The 20113-nt window shown below is 42.2% G+C and overlaps 1 protein-coding gene across 1 annotated transcript in view; it reads left to right on the top strand.

Annotated features, from left to right (window-relative positions):
- The window catches only part of LONP2 (lon peptidase 2, peroxisomal), a 44018-nt gene that overhangs the window by 14952 nt on the left and 8953 nt on the right, over positions 1 to 20113 (top strand). The window contains exons 8-13 of the mRNA XM_087971483.1: positions 717 to 858; positions 6641 to 6791; positions 9318 to 9444; positions 10558 to 10688; positions 16244 to 16386; positions 19895 to 20102. Of these exons, the coding sequence (XP_087827609.1) occupies positions 717 to 858; positions 6641 to 6791; positions 9318 to 9444; positions 10558 to 10688; positions 16244 to 16386; positions 19895 to 20102 (902 nt within the window). The remainder of the gene's footprint in view (positions 1 to 716; positions 859 to 6640; positions 6792 to 9317; positions 9445 to 10557; positions 10689 to 16243; positions 16387 to 19894; positions 20103 to 20113) is intronic.

Raw genomic sequence — 20113 nt, 5'->3', positions numbered from 1 at the left:
TTGGGGGCTGCTGAGGGTCTCTTTGCTGAGATCTTGCAAAGCTCCCATGAAGCAGATAAATCTGGACAATTGATCCGATTCTCTTAGATACATTTTCATAGCTCTGATTATGTTACTTCATTTGAATAAATCTTTTTCAGGATGACAACGTAGTCCATGTATTTTTGTCTTTTCGGGCAATTTCTCACTCTTGCTGATGCGCTTGCATAACTTGGTAGTTCAAAATTTTTATTAATTATTAACAAACCATAAAACACAAAAAAATGTATTTTAAAAATAAAGGTAAAATGAGAGAGGAAAAGGGAAGAGAGAAAAGTATAGGGTAGAAGGAAAAAAATTGACTTCCAGACTTCCTTTTGGTAAATAAGATAACAACATAAACCTTAAACTTTTTACTTCTATATAATAGTTTATCCTAGCCATTTCTGTAACACCGAACCTATTTGATTGGCAAAACCCAAAATCAATGTTTTATTTTTTTTTCTCCCACCTCGAGCACAAAGTCCAGAAGCGGTTTCCAAGTGGAAACAAATTTCATTGCGTCTATTTCTTTAATCAAAGCTGTCAGTTTAGCCATCTCTGCTAAACTCCATCCACTTAGGCAGCCATTGTGGGATGGCACGCGCACATAACTTGAGCCGTGCTCACATCTCCGGTTTTTCAATACTCTTAACGTCTCAACTTTTCCCGTTTTTTTTTTTTTCCCTTTTTGCCAGGCGCACGTATGTTGGCAGCATGCCTGGCCGTATCATCAATGGCCTGAAGACTGTTGGGGTCAACAACCCTGTCTTTCTCCTGGATGAGGTGGACAAGCTTGGAAAGAGCTTGCAAGGTGATCCCGCAGCTGCATTACTAGAGGTAAGAATTGGGATGCTCTCCAGATGGGTCAGGACCTCAGTTCCAATGTTCTCAGCCAAAATTCTGCAAGTTGCATGTTAGAACAGGGGTGTCAAACTCAATTTCATTGAGGGCCACATCAGGGTTGACCTCGGCTGGGGGGGGGCGGTGTGGCCGGGGGGCATGGCCAGCTCGATGTCACTCGAGGCTCCATTTTCCGCCATGACGGCCTCCTGCAGGCCTCTGCCAGCGAAAACGGAGCTCAGGAGGGCCACGTGTGACTTCCCTGAGCTCTGTTTTTGCTGGCAGAGGGTTGCAGGAGGCCATCGTGGCCCAAAACAGAGCCCCGGAGCACCATGGGCTGGTCCTTCGCTGTTTCCAGGATGGGCCCACGGGCCAGATCTAAGCATCCCATGGGCCGGATGCAGCCCCCAGGCCTTGAGTTTGACACCCTTGCACTCGAACATAGAACAAGGGTCTTCAAACTTGGCAACTTGAAGACTTGTGGACTTCAACTCCCAGAATTCCTGAGCTAACATGACTGGAGGAGGAATTCTGGGAGTTGAAGTCCACAAGTCTTAAAGCTGTCAAGGTTGAAGACCCCTGACATAGAACATCATTAGAGTTGGAAGGGACCTTGGAGGTCTTCTAGTCCAACCCCCTGCTCAAGCAGGACACCTAAAAGGCCCAAATTCCTGTGGAATGGACTCTTTCTGCAATGTTTAAGAAACCAAGGCAGGCCTGTGGCCTTGAAAGGACTGTGCTCCATGGCATGACATGCTCAACCCTTTGAAAGTCTTCCTGAGAGAGGGGTATTTGATTTGAGAAACGAGAAGCCAAGTTTCCGGGTTTATTCTAACTCCAAATACCACACAGAGCTTCACACTTTGATTGTACAGAAAAGCAGAACAATTATATTTGGGTCAGGGTTCCAACACAGGGACGTTATGAAATAGATTTTCTGACAGACATTTGAGGTAAATTTCACCTCTTAAGGAAAACACGTCATAAAGAATATCACATTTTGGGTCCTTGATGTCTGTTTCAGCTCTCAGGAGAGGAGAATCCCTGGTTTATTTTCAAACTATTAAAACAGAGAGTGATTAGCTTTTTGAAGTGAAATGAAAAGCATGATTGTTCAATTCATTAATTTTAACAGAACATCCCCGCTGCATCCATATTGGCTGTCTGTGGTAGAGAAATGAAACTGGAGACCATTCATTATTTTCTAAAAAAAAAAAAAAAAGTCCAATTAAGTTAATATAGGAGAACATGTTAAGAATGATAGCTATTTTGGACGAGAAGCTCATGATAGTAAGCACTTAAGCACGTGGGATTAATAGTCTTAAGGATGGGCATTTTTATTTAACAGGAATAGAAAGGGAGAACAGATCAGTTGCATTGGTGAAATAGCAAGTATTTGGTGCTGGACAAAATTACAAGTCATTTGCCATTAGACAAGTTTTTTCCCCCTCATTAAATATTTCTCAAGTACTACAATCCCATCATATTAGGAAACCATTGTTTTCCCTTGGAAACAAGATGGATGGCTTGGTGCAACTTGGCATTGCTATGGTGTTAAGAATGGTTATAATTAGACGTAAAAAGTCACTCTGTTTACTTTCTCAGTGTGTTATATCACAAAGCTGCCTCTGTTTGGGACAACAAAACAGAGAGGATTATTACTAGTCTTGTGGCTAAATCAGAGAGATTCTACATCTGGGTATTTTATATGATTTGAAGTAGATTGCTAACATTTCTCGGTTGTTAAATAGCGTCTGCAACAAATGTTTTATCCCATCTTTACATAGTGCTGAAATTTATATATTAAAAAGAAACTTGTGGAGGTTGTGGATAACCAGGATTGTATTGGCGTGGGGAAGAATTGTGGTTGCTGTGCATTTCATTTTGGCTTTCAAAGCAAATTCCCGAGCTTGTAATTCTTCTGAGTAATTCCAAGTAAACATATGTTTGCATTATGCTCTGATTTGTGGGTCACGGCGTTATATTAAAAATGAAAGTGGAGCCTGCTCACCCCTGTTTTATAGGAGGCATTCAGATGGTCAAAGCACTTCCCTAACTGTTTGGCAACAATCTGCCCTTATGCAGGTGAGGAAATACGTTAGTTTCCTAAATACCAGAAGGCTGTTAACATACCTGAAGCATTCAGAAAAATGGGGTTCAATTAAATACGAATTAATTGAATAAATAGATTCTGCCACATGTAGCTGGGGAAAAGGCTGGAGTTTTTCAATGTGTTGGCTTAAGGTCAAGGTGCATTGGTTGCTTGATCAGAGTGGAATGTCTTCATATTTCCAGTTTTGTTCTCAACAAGGAAACATTCATTCTATATTTAGATGTCCTCTCTTGAAGGTCAGAGTGGACAAAAAGGAATCGGAGTGCTTCTTAATGGAGAACGTTTGTAGACAAGAGAAATTGTGCAGAAAGTACCGGGCAGCCTTTAAATGTTTGCAGAGATTATTCTGCTTGTTATGGGAATAGGAATTCCGAATGCACAAAAGCTTCTTTTTTACTCTTATTTTCATTCCAAAAACAATAACAACAACCCCAAAACAACAACAACAACATTGCAACCAAGAGCCTGAAGATGATACCTTTCTTTCGTGCTCAGGTGATAAAGGATCGCAGTGGTCCCTGGAATCTTTTCGTATGTGCAAACAGTCTTTTGATAGTAAAATAAATAGGGCAGATTATTACCTTCACACCTTCTTCATGACTTTTGCAAAGCCTCCACCGTGACTGAAAACCGAAAGTCAAGCTAAATAAAACTTAATTTAAGGCAGTGATACCGTTCTTAGAAAAAAAGCAACTTTCCCCCCCCTGGGCAATTTCACTTGTATGCTGACGAATTTAGTGCAAAGTTTGTGATTCTGTCTTAAATCCTGTGAATGAAAGCTTCGCTTCATGAGAAGGGAAACTGCTGGAAATTGCAAATTACTCCAAGCTTTCTCTACGAAGTTTCTCAGTCATCCAGGTCACAGTTGTCCCAAAGATTTATTTTTTTCAAGAAGCAACTGGACTTCCTTGATTTTCTTTGAAGACATTTCACTTCTCATCCAAGAAGCTTCTTCAGCTCTGATTGGATGGTGGGGAATCTATAAGTATACATCCTTTGATTTCCCCACCATCCAGTCAGAGCTGAAGAAGCTTCTTGGATAAGAAGTGAAACAACTTTACAGACAAACAAGAAAGCCCAATTGCCTCTTGAAAAAAACACCTTTGGGTCTAAGCTTTCTCGGTAGCTGGAGGTTAATTTCAGATCTCTGCAATATAAAAGTAGTTGATCAAGTAGCTGATTTCTATTACAAAGACAGGGAAGGAACAATTTTCTGGTGCTTTTTCTGCTATTTTGAATAGCTACGGAACAAGCTTTCGACACAAATATTAGGATTTGTCTGTCTGGCAGGGCTGCTGATTCTCCCTCAACTCTTCCCGTGTATTATATTAATTTTAAAAGTTGTAGTAAGAAAAGCTAATTGAGATGGCTTTCTGTCTTTGACAAATGTTCAAACCCCAGCCCTGTTCATGTGTGATATATAATTTTAATTAGCAGCACTCTTCCAGGCCATAATTCAAGCCGATAAGCAAAAAGGATGTGTGTTCATTCCATAATGGAAAGGATAAATTATGTTGACAGCAAGCATGTCATAGCTCGGGCATTGTGGAAGTTCCATCCTGTATTACGTGAGAATTATTCACAGTAACGTAACATGGCTTGCTTAACACATCTCAAGAAATACACTGAAGTGGAAACGCATGAATTTGAAAGAATGCGGCTTGTTGGCTGGAGTTAAGGGAATTAATACCGAACAATGAGAAACTGAGGGAGCCTTCAGTGGCATAACCATAAGTTTCAATATTTATTTGTCCGATGTGGTTTACAAAGTTTTTCATTTACATTTGTTGAAGTGGTACATAGACAAAATAAAAACTATTACAGTGCAGCAATATGAATAGAATTAGAATGGAATGGAATGGAATAGAATTAGAATGGAATGGAATGGAATGGAATGGAATGGAATGGAATGGAATAGAATAGAATAGAATAGAATAGAATAGAATAGAATAGAATAGAATAGAATAGAATAGAATAGAATAGAATAGAATAGAATAATAGAATAGAATTGGAATTGGAATTGGAATTGGAATTGGAATAGAATAGAATAGAATAGAATAGAATAGAATAGAATAGAATTCAATTCTTTATTGGCCAAGTGTGATTGGACACACAAGGAATTTGTCTTGGTGCAAATACTCTCAATATACATAAAAGAAAAGATACATTCATCAAGAGTCGAGAATCATAAGGTACAACACTTAATGATAGTCATAGGATACAATAAGCAATCAAATCATACTAGGAAACAGTCAATATAAATTGTAAGGATACAAGCGACAGAGTTACAGTCATACAGTCACAAGTGGGAGGGGATGGGTGATAAGGAATGATGAGAAGATTAACAGTAATAGTAGTGCAGACTTAGTAAATAGTTGGACAGTGTTGAGGGAATCATTTGTTTAGCAGAGTGATGGCGTTCGGGAAAAAACTATCCTTGTGTCTAGTTGTTCTGGTGTGCAGTGCTCTATAGCGTCGTTTTGAGGGAAGGAGTTGCATTGTCCCAGAGTCACCTGATCCCCTTTTGCGACCTTCAGGCAAGCAAAGTCAGTGCGGCGATTCACTTAACAACGGTGGCCAGAAAGGTTGTAAAAAGAGGCAAAATTTACTGAACCACTGTCTTGCTTACCAAGATAAATTTTGGGCTCGGTTGTGGCCTTTAAGTGGAAGACTAACCTGTAGCTGTATGCTTATGGATCGTAAGAGGCATATAAATATTTTACTAGCAAACACGGTCAATTTAAAGTTGGAAATACTTTCTGAAAAGCAGCTTTCTCTCTATTGGCTTGGAAGGCATAGCCCCAACCAATCTGGAAGTTATGGAAGGTTGCTAGAGATCTTAGAACAGACTCTGAAAGCTGTCAGAGTTTCTGGCTTCTTTCCACCTATAGAGAGTTAAGTCCCTTATGTATGATTCATTTTGGGTGTCTTCTTCTCTTGCCCTCAAGCAGTTTTGTTGACTTGACAAGTTCTCTGGATTGTGGGTTGAGTGCCTTCTTCCAAAACAAAGCTGCAGCTGCAAAGTCTTGTCCTCCCATTGGGAGTGGATCTTGTTCATCACGTCTTAATGTAACAGAGCTCGTCCCTGGGATCATACAGATCCATATCCTAATTTTATAGCCATATCCTAATTTTACATGATTCTTTTTTCAGCACTGGAACTGTTTCTCATCAAGGAGAGTTGGAAACCTCAAATTTCTTCTCAGTGTTACAGAATTGAAAGGTATCTGGACCATACCATTTCAGTCCCATCTCTGGACCGAAATGGTATGGCCCATATTTCTACCGTCTTAGTCCTTTTACAAGGATCCGCTTAAATAAAAAAAAAAACCTGGCCCAATTGCCTTCTCTGAACTGTCACTTTCTTTCCATCCCTGAAGCATATTTTCTTCTGAAGAGGTTAAAACGACGAATAGAATTTGAAATATACTGCATATCTAGAACTATGGAGAGGCCAAGTGAACCTTAAAAAAAAAAGAAAAGATCTTTTGGGCTACTGTTTAGAAAATCATCCTACGATTATGTTTTCTTTTTTGTGTGACGTGATGATGCATTAAAAAAAACGTAGCCGTATGTATTTAGCTAAATGAGACTAATTAAATAGGCAAGGTAATTTTTTTAAAAAAAAAAACTTATTTTTTGTTTGTTTGTTTCTGCTTTTAAAAGGTTTTGGATCCCGAGCAAAACCATAACTTCACCGACCATTACTTAAACGTAGCATTCGATCTGTCTCAAGTCCTCTTCATAGCCACTGCTAATACCACTGCCACCATCCCAGCGGCTTTGTTGGACAGAATGGAGATCATTCAGGTTCCAGGTAACCCAAGCACGAATCACTGTCATGTGTAGGTGTGACTGCACAGGTGCGCATCTCCGAGAGAGGGGACGTATGTCAGAGTTCCAAGTAATAGACCCAATGCAATCAAACCTGTTGAGGCCTAGGGGTTCCTCAAAGCACAGATTTATTAGGTGTGTCATATTGGCCCGTCTGGTGAAAACCCGACTCTGAAGGTCCCACGGTTTTCCCCACCCAAATTAAAAATCATAGTTCTTTTCCCCAATCCATGTGTCCATCACAGGGTCCAATCCAATCATATCCCCAAATCCAGTTGGTTCCAGTCCACGCCTCCCCGGCACCTGGTGAGAACATCCTTGGTTCCTAGGAGAAATAATTCTATTTTGGCTACAAGTCCCGAGCTCCCTATAGAACCCCCCCTCCCCAAGGGTGGGATTCAAAAATCCCAGCGACTGGTTCGCTGCCCGGTTGCTGGGTGGGCGTGGACATGGTGGGCGTGGTCTACCATAACTTCCGGGAGGGCCGTTTTTCGCCTTCCCAAGGGTCCAGAGGCTTCCCTGGGCCTCTGGGAGGGCAAAAACGGCCTCCCTCAGGGTCTGGAGGCCCACTGGAAGCCAGAAACAGGCCCGTTTCTGGACTCTCAGCTATTTTTCACCCTCCCAAGGGTCCAGAGGCCTCCCCTGGGCTTCTGGGAGGGCGAAAACGGCCTCCCCGAGGGTCTGGAGGCCCTCTGGAAGCCAGAAACAGGCCTGTTTCCGGACTTCCGGAAGGCCTGTTTTTCCCCCTCCCAGAGCCGCCACACAGACCCTGCACTTACCTGCATTGAGTGGAGACCTCCGGGGAGGGGAGGGGTGGGCAGGGCCAACCGGTTGGTTGAAATACCAGTTCAGCAAACCAGATGAAAACATCCGGTTCACCCAAACCAGTCCGAACCGATAGAATCCCACCCCTGCCCCTCCCGTTCCCACAGCTCCAACCAGCCCTGAAGATGCTCCCAAAATGGCGTCAAGTATTTACAATGGTTGCAGCATCCCAGGGTCCTATGTGATCGCCATTTGCAATCTTCCTGGGGCGAGGTGGGCTAGGACAGTTCACCCCAGCCAACTCCTCACGGGACAACTCCCCATGGAAAAACCCACTGTGGGACAATTCAAACACGGCATGACTCAAGAGAGAGACAAGTGAATTGCAAAGGGGCTTGTCTTGCTTTAGGTTTGAACCTTCTCAGGTTAGAAGTCCTCGAGGCTGGGCGGGGATGGTGAGCTGCAATTCTACCTGTCCCTCCCTTGAATTATCCCGTTGTCAGGATTCCAGCAATTGCCCCAAGTAAATCATGATTCTCGAGCCAAACTTCAAAAAACTTCAAAGGATTTATGAGAGGCGAATTACTGGCCCTGCCCTGTATGAAGCCAACTCTGGCATAGGTAATTCATAGTCCCCTGTGACCCTGATTCCCCTTTCCCCCCTGGGTGTGTCATAAATCAGATTCTCCAATTGAGCATGTTCAGGGCTGGGTGTCATCATTCACGTTCTCCAATTAAATATATTTGTGAGCAAAAGGTCTGGTATTTTAGTTACAATCTTTTAAAGATAAGAGTTGGAATGTACTTTTGCTTCCAAACTGCTACACTGCTCTTCCAGATTTCCTCCCCCCCCCCCCACCTTTTTTTTTTAAATGGCAACTACTAAAACTGGCACAGGAATGTTTTATGAGTTGACATCCACGTTGAATTGTCCTGCGGTGAGTTTTCCCAGGGTCAAGTTGGCTGGGGACAAGTCGGCCTCAGCGAGTTGCCCCATTCTGTTCCCAGAGGCCTTCTGACAAATAAAGTTGTTGAGGGAAAGTCAAGTTCGCCTGACAATCATGGCGAAAAGGTCGTAAAAAATTGGGCATTCCCTCACTTAACAACCACCTGGCTGAGTGACGGAAGTTCCCACCCTGGTTGCCACTGCAAGTCAAGGACTTAACTACACTAAGTCACCTTAACAGGTGTCTGGAATATCTCGTCTCGGCCTTTTCTCTCACTTTCAAACCAAGGTTGCTGTCTTTTAAAATGGCATTTCTTTTTTTTTTTTTTACCAAATTTTATTGAATTTACAATTAAAAACAAATCAACAACACAAACACAAATAGCAGAAAAGAACAAAAGAAAAAGAAAGAAACGCGAAAAGAAAAGCAAAAGAAGAAAAGACAAAGCAGAGAAAGTGAACAGTTAAAAACATTCTCATTTTCGACAGTTTGTAAGATCTTTTCTCTTCTTGTTTTATCTCATATACGCACATCTTATCCATATCTGTATTTAGATTGCACTCATATAAGTTTGTCCCATTCTTTTTAACTTTATAATATATAGTCTATCTTTGGTCTAACCATTTATACCAGCAATTCCAATTGTTGTAATATGTTGAAGAATCTTTATTTTTTAAGGCTAGGGTTAGTTTGTCCATTTCTGCACAGTCTTGAGATTTTCTGGATGATCATCTATTCAGTAGGTATGGCATTTCTAAATGTCAGCTCCTCTCTCTTCTCACCGCACCGTTTCAAAGGATACACACAAGAAGAGAAGATAGAAATTGCACATCGGCATTTGATTCCGAAGCAGCTGGAACAGCATGGTCTCACTCCGCAACAGGTTCAGATACCCCAAGAAACAACACTGGTGATTATCACCCGGTAATGATTTTCTGCATTTTCAATTCTGTGCAACATTCTTTTGGTTGTTGTTGCTTGTGGGAAATGAGCAGTTCTAAATTTGGAATATTGTACTATCAGAGAGCTTTGGAAGAGCAGGGTTTGGTAGCATCCATGCCCCTGCTCATTAATACAAGGTCTTCATTCTTAAATTATATTTTAAATTTGCAAAACTCCCAGGGTCATTGGGAGTTCAGACGGTATAACAATAATAGTAGTAATAATACCAAACATCAGTTACCTATTATTACTAGTTGGATGATTAGCAGAAAAGGCAGACAATGTTTTTTTTTTTAAAAAAAAAAAACCACAGGCAAAGGTAATGACTTTTTCACGCTGAGTCTTTGAACAGATCTCCTCATTTTGGGTTTCAGAAAGGAAAAGAGATTTGCAAGGGAGAGAAGCAACGCAATAGTAGCTGTGTTTGTTTGTGTGTGTGTTGAGGTTGTCTTAGAAGAAGCAGAGTTTAGGGCTGATCAGTGATCCTAGCTTACCGTTTCCAATTTGTGTGCTTATCATCTATGATTATCTTTATTTTACTTTGAGAACCAAATTCTGCCATGTCGGAAAGATGGTTTTTTTTTTTCAAAAGGCAACTTAACTTTGTTTTTCCTTGAAGATGTTTTTCTTCTCATTCAAGAAGCTTCTTCAGTTCTGGCTGAATGGTGGTGGGGTGGCTGCAAGGAATGTAAATAGTTCCATCCTCCACCATTCAGTCAGAACTAAAGAAGCTTCTTGGATGAGAAGCAAAACATCTTCAAGGAAAAACAAAGTCCAGTTGCCTTTTGAAAAAAAGCACCTTTGGGGCAACCATGAACCAGATGACCGAGAATCTCCATAGATAAGTTCTACCACGTCTTCATTGTGAGTTTCACCCCCACAATTGCAGGGAACACAATTGGCATCCTCTGCAGAACTACTGAGGCGCAGAAATGGCTTCATTGCAACCCTTGGCCTGTATTGTTTTGCAATTTAGATAATTTGCAGACCCCTCAGGGTAGCTAGTAACGTCCATAGCCATTTCCAAGATTTCTGGGTGAAGTTTGCTTCCGTTCACACACTGAAAGGCGATCCTTGTCCGTTGCTTTTTGCTAGCTATACCCGAGAGGCTGGAGTTCGTTCTCTGGATCGCAAACTGGGAGCCATTTGCCGGGCAGTGGCCGTCAAAGTGGCCGAAAGCCAGCACAAGGAGACAAGGCTGGATCGCTCGGAAGGGACAGAAGGAGGTTTGTAAGCTGCCTTATTTTTATTTATTTATTTTTAAATTGTTTTCGTCTTTCTCTTTTCTTAAAAATTCTGGCCGATCTCGAGCTCTCTCACCAGCTTGGATAGTTTCTCAAGAAGGGGCCCTTGCCATGTTTTGAGTTTTAGATTTGCATAGTTTTGTCCGTCACTGAAATAAAACTGCAACGTTTCCAGGTGTTTGGCATTCATCTCTCATGGCAGACAGGAGAATTATCTGCCCCACATCTGCTGTCAGAAGGAAATCTTAGCTGAGTATATAGCTGAGAGGTGAATGCGCGACCGAAGCAGTTGCTCGGCTCACAATTTGATCTCTGAAGCAAGGGTGGGTTTACATCTCCATGTGTTGTGAGTTTCTCCCTTCCCTCTTTCTGTGTTATTTTTCAAAGGCTGTGCTTCCAGCTCATAAAGCTGCTACCCAGGGGTGAGCGGAATACTAATCTTAATTATTATCAATTCTTAGTTATTAACGGAGACTCTGGAAAGAGTGCAGAGAAAGAGCAGCAAAAAAGATTAGGGGGCTGGAGGCTAAAACATACGAAGGATGGTTAGAGGAATTGGGTATGTCAAGTCTAAGAAAAGAAGGACTAGGGGAGACATGATAACAGTGTTCCAATATTTGAGGGGCTCCTACAAAAACCAGGAGGGTCAAACTATTTTCCAAAGCACCTGAGGAGGCAAAAAACAATGGTTGGAAACTAACCATGTAGAGAAGCAACCTAAACGAAGGAGAAATTTCCTAACGGGGAGAGCAATTAACCAACGGAACAGGTTGCCTTCAGAAGTTGTGGGTGCTCCATCACTGGAGGTTTTCAAAAAGAGACTGGACAACCGTTTGCAAAAATGATACAGGATCTCCTGCTCGGGCAAGGGATTGAAGTAGTAGATCTCCCAGGTCCCTTCCAACTCCATTAGTCTGTGTTCTACTATTTGATAGCCTCCCAATTGCCATGGAATAAGGCAGTCATTTTCTTCAAGTTAACAATTTTTTTGGAAGGAAACAAAAAGAATTGAAAATATCTGGTTTAACTGTGTCTGTCACTGTGGAAAGATTTCTCCTGTTCACTCTGCCTTCCATTTACCGTTTCCAGCCTCACAAGATTAAAAAACTTTTTTTTTGGCTAAAAGTAAAATCCAATTCTGATTTGTTTTGGAGTTCGATCCCGATAGTATTGCTGGAGATTTGTATTTGTTTCAGTGGATTGCCATAGAAACAGAAAATTATCTGCCATAGCAGGTATTTTATCTATGAGCTCCAACACTTACCATAGGTACGTTCAGGATTTTTTTATAAGCTCTCTTGAAAAATGTGCCTGTCTCTATTACGATGAAAACTTTGAACCCACGTGTGTTTCCCACATATTAATATAACCTGAGATTTAAGACTCACTGATTATTCAGGCGTATTTATATTGGCTGCAGACTTAGCATTATTCTAGAGCAGTGATTTTTTTTGTTTTTTAAATGTCTGGCTGAAAACTTGTTAGACGTTGAAGAGAATGTATCCTGTCACCAAGTCTCCAGACTTGGAGGTATATTTTTATAGAGCTCTGTGCAACGTGAGAACATTTTAACCTCTTGAACTTGTACCTCAAATCATTTTTTTCAAAGATGGGACTCTTTTGGGTGGCAACGGAGAAGTTGATGAAGAGTTTGCTACCCATAAGTTTGTATGACTCACACCCTCTGCGCTCTAGAGAGAAACAGATGTCAGCCTGCGTCTTTCACAAGTATTTTTATTGGCATATTCCTCATGTTTTCTTACTGGCTATGCCTACATAAGCATCTAATAATTGTGGCTATATATTTCGAAAGCAACTTTTAAAGCACATTTTAATTATTTGCCGTATTTCTGTTCCCAGCCCTCTTTTCTTCCAAAGGAGAAAGGAGCAATTTAAAAAAAAAAAAGAGTTGAATTTATTCTTAGCCTAAATCAAAAGGCCCAGCTTAAAATAGGAAAGCTTAAAAGTCACTCTTGAAAGCAAGATTGGCAAATCAAAGTAGTCACCGATGGAGGACTTTCCATTCATATGGGAATGGTCAGAGAAAAATCCATGTGGATATGTTTCAGATTGTGTTTCCCCCCTCCCCATCTAGGGCCAGGGGTAAGGAATGACGGCCCCCTTTACGATCTACGGACTTCCAACTCCCAGAATTCCATGGTTGGGTGTCGAGGTCCACAGGTCATAAAGAAGACCATCATATTCCCCATTCCTGATCTAGGTTTGTATACAAAACCTGGTTGCCCCGTGCAGTGGAGTTCTTGTTTCTGCTGCATCCGCCATTCCCTAACCCTAAGCTTGGCGAAGAAAAATCATCAATTGGGGCAAACCCCACTTAACAGATGTTTCACTTAGCAACACCAGTCTTGGGCTCAATTGGTGGTAACTTGAGGATGACCTGTGATGGTGATAGCCCACTTATTTATCCAAAGCCCCAGAAGGCAGGGCAAGAAACAATGGGTGGAAACTAATCAAGGAGAGAAGCAACCTGGGATTGAAGAGACACTTCCTAACAGGGAGGACAATTAACCAGTGGAACAGAAGTTGTGGTTGCTCCATCACTGGAGGTTTTTAAGAAGAGACTGGACAGCCACTTGTCTGAAATGAGATAGGGTCTCCTGCTCGAACGGAGGGTTGGACTAGAAGACCTCCGAGGTCCCTTCTGTCTCTAGTCTGATTCTGAAGTCAACTCTCATCCCCTCTCAAAACATCCCCGGCTCCAGATGCATTTTTTTAAAAAAAGATTTCTGTGGTTACCAGTGGAAGAGGCGGGAAGCTTCTCCCTTGCAACATTAGAGGGACGTGTTTACTACTAAACGCAGGACAAAAAGGGAGCTTTGTCTTCTGCATCTCCTTCCCCCAGCCCCACTTCTCCCCACCCCCTTCTCCCCCCACAATTCAGCAAATGAAGCTATTCACAGGGTAGAAACTGGACCTGGAAATTGCTGCCAGCAAGGAAAGGAACAGCAAGCGGAATGTTTTCCAAATGGTGTAAAATTCAAGGGTGGGTTTTTTCTTCTTTTTTTTTACCACCCCGTTTTGGTCTTTGTGTTTGACCATTTGGAGGAAATCTGCTGACCGCCTTGCCTTTGTGTGGTCTGAAATGGCAGCCGGCAAAACCAGAGCAATGAAAGGGAAGCTGCCAAAATGGGCAGGCAAAAGGCTTGCCCTTTGCCTGGTGCTGGCATTTGAATCGCATCCCCGACTCCCAGACAAGCAAAGGGGTTTTTTTCCCCCCTTTGTTTGAAAAATTAGAGAGGAGGAGGAGGAGAAAAGAAGAAGAATAGGAGGAGGAGGAGGAAGGGGAGGAGAAAAGAGGAGGAGGAGGAAGAGGAGGCGTCTGTGCCAATGCCGGAGTGAATCGGATTTGTCCTGAACATGAAATTTGTCATGGAGACACGCATTTCTTCAACCATCAAGCTGAATCCAGATTACTGGCCATGAATTGTGAATGGTGAAAGCTTGCTTCAATTCCAGTTGGGTAGGCAGCAGAAATAGGAGTCTTGGGTGACTTGAGTCAATCGCCAGGAGACTGTGAGTTCTAGTCCTGCCTTAGGCATGAACGCTGGCTGGGTGACTTGGGTCAATCACCAGGGGATGGGGAGTTCTAGTCCTTCCATACACATGAAAGCAGGTTGGTTGTCTTTTGGCCAATCACCAGGAGATGGAGAGTTCTAATCCTGCCTTAGGCAGCGAAGCTGATTGGTTGACTTTGGGCCAATCACTAGGAGATGGAGAGTTCTAGTCCTGCACGTGAAAGCATGGTGAGTTTGGGCAGTCATTCTCAGCCCAACTCACCTTGCAGGATTGTCGCTGTGGGGAAAACAGGAGAAGGAAGGAGTATTAGCTATGTTCACCACCTTGAGTTACTTATAAACTAACAAAGGCTAGATGGGGATTCTGGGAGTTGAAGTCCATGCATCTTAAAGTTGCCAAGCTTGAAGAACCCTGCTGTAAAAGAACCCCAAACTTGGCATAATCCATCAAAAAAACTTCTTCCATGAGATATTAATTCAAGAGTGTGAACTAAACAAGAGCCAAAACAAAAATTTGGCTCTGACATTACGCCAAAAATAACAAAAGGAAATTGTATTATGGCCAAGATATTGTTTGAAGCTCAGCCCACTGTGCTTTTGTGGACAACATAACGTGCAAACAAGGCTCAGGGAAGTAATAGTAGTGCATGTGCAGGCAAGAAATCAGATTGAAATCAGAGTTAATTGTTGGTTTACCAACCGATGCTGTAGTTTAGGCCAAGGTGTGAACACAGGCTACATGGTTTATTTGTCTTTAGTTTTAATGTTTTCCTGGCTTGTTCAGTCTAGAAAATTGCCAAGTGAAAGCAGGTTTCTGCAGAGAGGGAGAACAAATGAGAAATTGGCTAAGGAAGCTGTGGTTAGTTTGCTTTGATTGAAAGACATAACCCTGGCTTATTCAGCAAACCATGGCTTCAGGCGTGGTATCAAATCCCAGTCTGTCTTCAACTTCTGTCCCAGTCTGGAATAAAAGTTGGTCTAGAAGATGAATTCATTTTCGTGGAGCACAACATTTATATATCAAGATTAGATTCTGCCGGGTTTTAAACAATGTTTGCTTGTCCGGATTGCATGCATGACCCAAAGGATTAGTCATATTTTGGCTTCTTATAGGTAGTCCTTGACTTATGATCACAATTGAGCCCTAATTTTCTGTTGTTTAGTGAGACATTTGCTAAGTGAATTTTGCCCCATTTTATCACCTCTCCTTGCCACAGTTGTTAAGTGAATCCCTGCAGTTGTTAAATTAGTGAAACCGTTGTTAAGTGACTCTGGCTTCCCCTTTGACTTTGCTTGTTAGAAGATCGCAAAGGGGGATCACGTGACCCCGGGACACTGCAACCGTCATAAATATGAGTCAGTTGCTAAGAATCTGAATTTTGATCACGTGACCCTGGGGATGCTGCAACAGCCACAACTGTGAAAAAATAGTCACTTTTTTTTCAGTGCGGTCATAAGTTTCAACAGTCACTGAATGAACTGTTGTAACTTTGGTCATTAAATGTTCTATTGCTAAGTCAAGAATATTGTTCTTCGATGGAATATGATCATTCAGTTTGGACGCTGCCATCAAAATGGGTTTTCTTCCCTCCCATTTTCAGGTAGGAAAGCTGTTGAGGTATTAAGATTTAAGAGCTGACCAGCAGCAGTAATAGCTGCCAGATGCTGTAAGTCTAATGCAATGTTAAGCTGATGAAATGAAGATGATTCAGCATAGCATGGGTATTTCCCTTTAAGATTGGGGATGGGTTCTGTCCCTTTAAGAGGCGTTCATATAAGGCAGCCGTTACAGAGGGTGTGTTCTCTCTCCTTGTGTCCGGTATTCATTGCGGAGTTTCTCCATGTAGAGCTAGAAAGAAAGTTTGCTTGTAAGTTATTTTGCCTACCGTGTATCTCTATGTGCTATGTTTTGCTTCTGGTTTGTCTCATAATGGTTTGTCGTGCTGCAAACGCTCTGACAAAAATGAACAATATTTTTTTTCCCTTTTAATTATCTTCCAGATTGGAAAGAACACAACGCAGAAGAGCCCAAACCGGAAACCCTCCACGACGCCTCCGACCTAGCTCTGCCCCCTGAAATGCCCATTTTAATTGACTTCCATGCCTTGAAGGACATCCTGGGCCCGCCAATGTATGACCTGGAGGTACGACTTCTTCTTGGTTTTCTTCTGTTGGCTCGGGGAGCTTTGCTCTGCTTGGTTGGCTGTGCGGCTTGTGCAAGTCAGCTGTTGCTCGGTTGGTAGGAAAGTCTTTGCAAAGGTGGGATCCTCCCCCTCCCTAGACTCTGAAGCTTTTGAAAGCTCCTGCAAGTCAAACAGCTGGCCTTGGGGGCAAAACCCAAAGTGTGTCTGTCTCGATTGGGGAGCTTCACAAAACAAAACAAAAGTGCGAAGAAGAGCAACTAAGACGATTAAAGGCCCGGAGACATAAAACCCTAGGAAGAGCGGTTGCCAAATGTCATATGTCATTTTCCCTTTTGAGAAAAGTCAGCGGTTAAGCAGGATTCAGTTAATAACTGTTTCCTAACTTAACAACTGCAGTGATTTAGCTATACAATTTGGGATGGACGCCCTTTGAATGGTGTTGGGAGTAGGAATGGATTTCCAGAGGGAAAATATTTGCAGACTACAGGAACCATTTGCGCTATTCAGGTGACCCTGAGGACTCAGATAAACCTCCAAGTGGCCTCAACGACCCTCTAAAAGGATGCAAATGACCAGCTGTCTGCAAGGAGTATAAATGCTTCCATTCCCCCACCATCCAGTCAGAGCTGAAGAAGCTTCTTGGATGAGAAGTGAAACGTCTTCAAAAAAAAAAAAAAACCAAGAAGACCAGTTGCCTCCTGAAAAAAACATCTTTGGGGACAAGTGCAGTGATACATACGAACTACTTGTCACGTGTCTACCTGTGATAGCTGCATTAAAATATAGGTCTCGGGTGAGAAGGGATCCAGTGGCTTTGGAACCCCAGATTAAATCTCCAAGAAATATATACGCATTCTGGACCAGTGGAGAGTTGCAAATAGCTCCAGATGGTCACCATCTGAGTGTGGCCATTAGCCAATATCACTAGGTAGCAGCCTCAAACAATATGTGCTGAAACAGCTTCCTTGGCCGGCCTTAACTGCCATGGATTTTTTTTTCTTTTGTGGGGTCCCAGTGGAAAACATTCCTCCTTGGTTCCATTTGTTTGTCTTTCCTCCAGCTTTCTCTGTGGGCCTCTCGTTCTTTCTTTCTTTTTTTTCCCCCTGCTTCTCCTTGGCTCAGAGAGTTTTCACCTCTGACCTCCCCTCTGCCATCAATAGCGAGCAGGAAATCTAGACCTCGCCTGTCAGCACTTGGCCGGAGGAAGAGAAACCGAAAACCTAAATTAATGGAATCAATTAGCCTTCTGGAAGGGGAAGAAGACCCCCCCCCTCTCCAAATGAAATATTTTTAAAACGAATACCTTAGGCCAGTAAGCTCACAAAGCGCTGGTGCTCTGCACAGCTCCCGCGAAAGGAGACTAGAATCAAAATTTAGGGAAAGGAAGGGAGTCGAATTCTGAAATAAAACCTTGGGGGTGGGGGGAATAGATTTGAAATAACTGTTTTGCAAAGGTATTGCAGATACAAGAGCACACAATAGATACAAACTCAAGGTAAACCGCACCAAACTTGATTGCAGGAAATACGACTTTAACAACAGAGTGGTCAATGTCTACCTGACTCTGTGGTTCCTTCCCCAAACCCGCAAAAACTTTAACCTTAAGACTGTCTACTATTGACCTCACCCCATTCCTAAGAGGTCTGTAGGGCGTGCATAAGTGCACCAACCTGCCTACTGTCTCTGTCTTAATGTTCCCTTTTATTCGTATCTATTTCATGTAGGTATAATCATGTTTATACTTATATATATATATATATTATCAAATGCATGCTTGAGAAAATAAAATAAATAAATAAATAAAATAAATATCGGACCAGTGATAGATAGATAGATAGATAGATAGATAGATAGAGATAGATAGATAGATAGATAGATAGATAGATAGATAGATAGATAGATAGATAGAGATAGATAGATAAATAGATAGATATAGATAGATAGATAGATAGATAGATAGATAGATAGATAGATAGATAGATAGATAGATAGATAAGATAGATTAGATAGATAGAGATAGATAGATAGATAGATAGATAGATAGATAGATAGATAGATAGATAGATAGATAGATAGATTAGATAGATAGATAGATAGATAGATAGATAGATAGATAGATAGATAGATAGATAGATAGATAGATAGATAGATAGATAGATAGATAGATAGATAGATAGATAGATAGATAGATAGATATAAAAGGCATATTGAAAGATAAAAGAGTTAAGGTGAGCTTAATTTCTGGGAATTATACGGATACATCTATACGGAGAGGTTGGCCAGGGATGGCCTTGTCGTCTTCTCTCTTAACTTCCATTCCTGCAACCTTGAGATTTCCTGGCGAGCTTGCATCCACACCGTAATTAGATCTGACCCTAAGCATAATTAAAGAGTTGCAATTGAAAAGGTCCTTTTTAATTGCTGCCTTCATCGCAAAATGAGGTGGCAGCCTCTGGAGAAGGACCTTCAAATACGGCTGCAGTTGGCTTACCTGGAGGGTGTGTGTGTGTGTGTGCTGACATTTAAGGTCTACAGTACACCCCAAATTGCACAGGGCTTTAAGGTTTGAAACCAGAATGACTTTATGTGTGGAATTACAGGTAGTTACGACCAGAATTGAGCCTAAAAGGTCTCTTAATAAGTGAGACATTTGTTAAATGAGCTTTGTCCAATTTTACGACCCTTCTCGCCACTCCCGTTAAGTGAATCACGGCAGTTGTTGAGCCAGTAACACGGTTGTTAAGTGAAATCTGGCTTCCCCCCATTGACTTCGCTTGTCAGAAGGGGGCAAAATGAATTTTCATCATGTGGCCATAAGGATGGTCGTAAGTTTGAAATACGGAGATAAGTCACTTTTTCAGTGCCGTTGTAACTTCGAACTGTTACTAAACAGTTGTAAGTTGAGGACTATCTGTACTATACATTGATGGCCTGTAATACCATTAAGAATAAGCGAGTTGTATTCTGCCTAGCCTGGCCCACCCAACGGTGAAAAAGCTGTATCTGGTTAGTCGTGTGCCAGAGCAAATATCAATAGCCCTTAGACTTATATACTGCTTTACAGTGCTTTTACAGTCCTCTCTAAGAGGTTTGCAGAGTCAGCCTCTTGCCCCCAACAATTTGGGGTTTCATTTTACCCACCTCGGAAGGATGGAAGGCTGAGTCAACCTGGAGCTGATGAGAATTGAACTGCTGGCAGTGGGCAGAGTTTGCCAGCAATAGCACTTAGACTTATATACCACATTACTGCATTCAACCATTGTGGAAGGAAGGAAGGGGAAGGGAAGGGCAGGACAATAGCTCTTAGACTTATATACCGCTTCACAGTGTTTTACAGCCCTCTCTAAGCGGTTTGCAGAGTCAACAATCCCTCAACAGTCTGGGTCCTCATAGTTTAGCATTTCAGGTTTTGGCCCCTTCTATACCCAAGAATTTCATGCAGGTGTCACTCTAGAGGCAGGTCAGATAAAGGATGCCTTGTGAACGGCTTGCCTCTCCTTTCTGCCAGGTGTCCGTGCGGCTGAATCAACCAGGCGTAGCGATCGGCTTGGCCTGGACGCCATTAGGTGGAGAGATCATGTTTGTGGAAGCCAGTCGGATGGATGGGGAAGGCCAGTTGACCCTAACCGGGCAGTTGGGGGACGTCATGAAGGAGTCGGCCCACCTCGCCATTAGCTGGCTGCGGAGCAACGCAAAGAGATACCAACTGACCAACGGTAGAGGAGGC

This window comes from Notechis scutatus, chromosome 9 (genome assembly GCF_049901735.1).
Source record: "Notechis scutatus isolate UNSWTSFEM ecotype Mainland chromosome 9, rNotScu1.2, whole genome shotgun sequence".
NCBI classification, from domain to species: Eukaryota; Metazoa; Chordata; class Lepidosauria; order Squamata; family Elapidae; genus Notechis; species Notechis scutatus.
The sequence above is the reverse complement of the archived record's forward strand: the minus strand, read 5'-3'. Positions and strand labels throughout refer to the sequence as shown.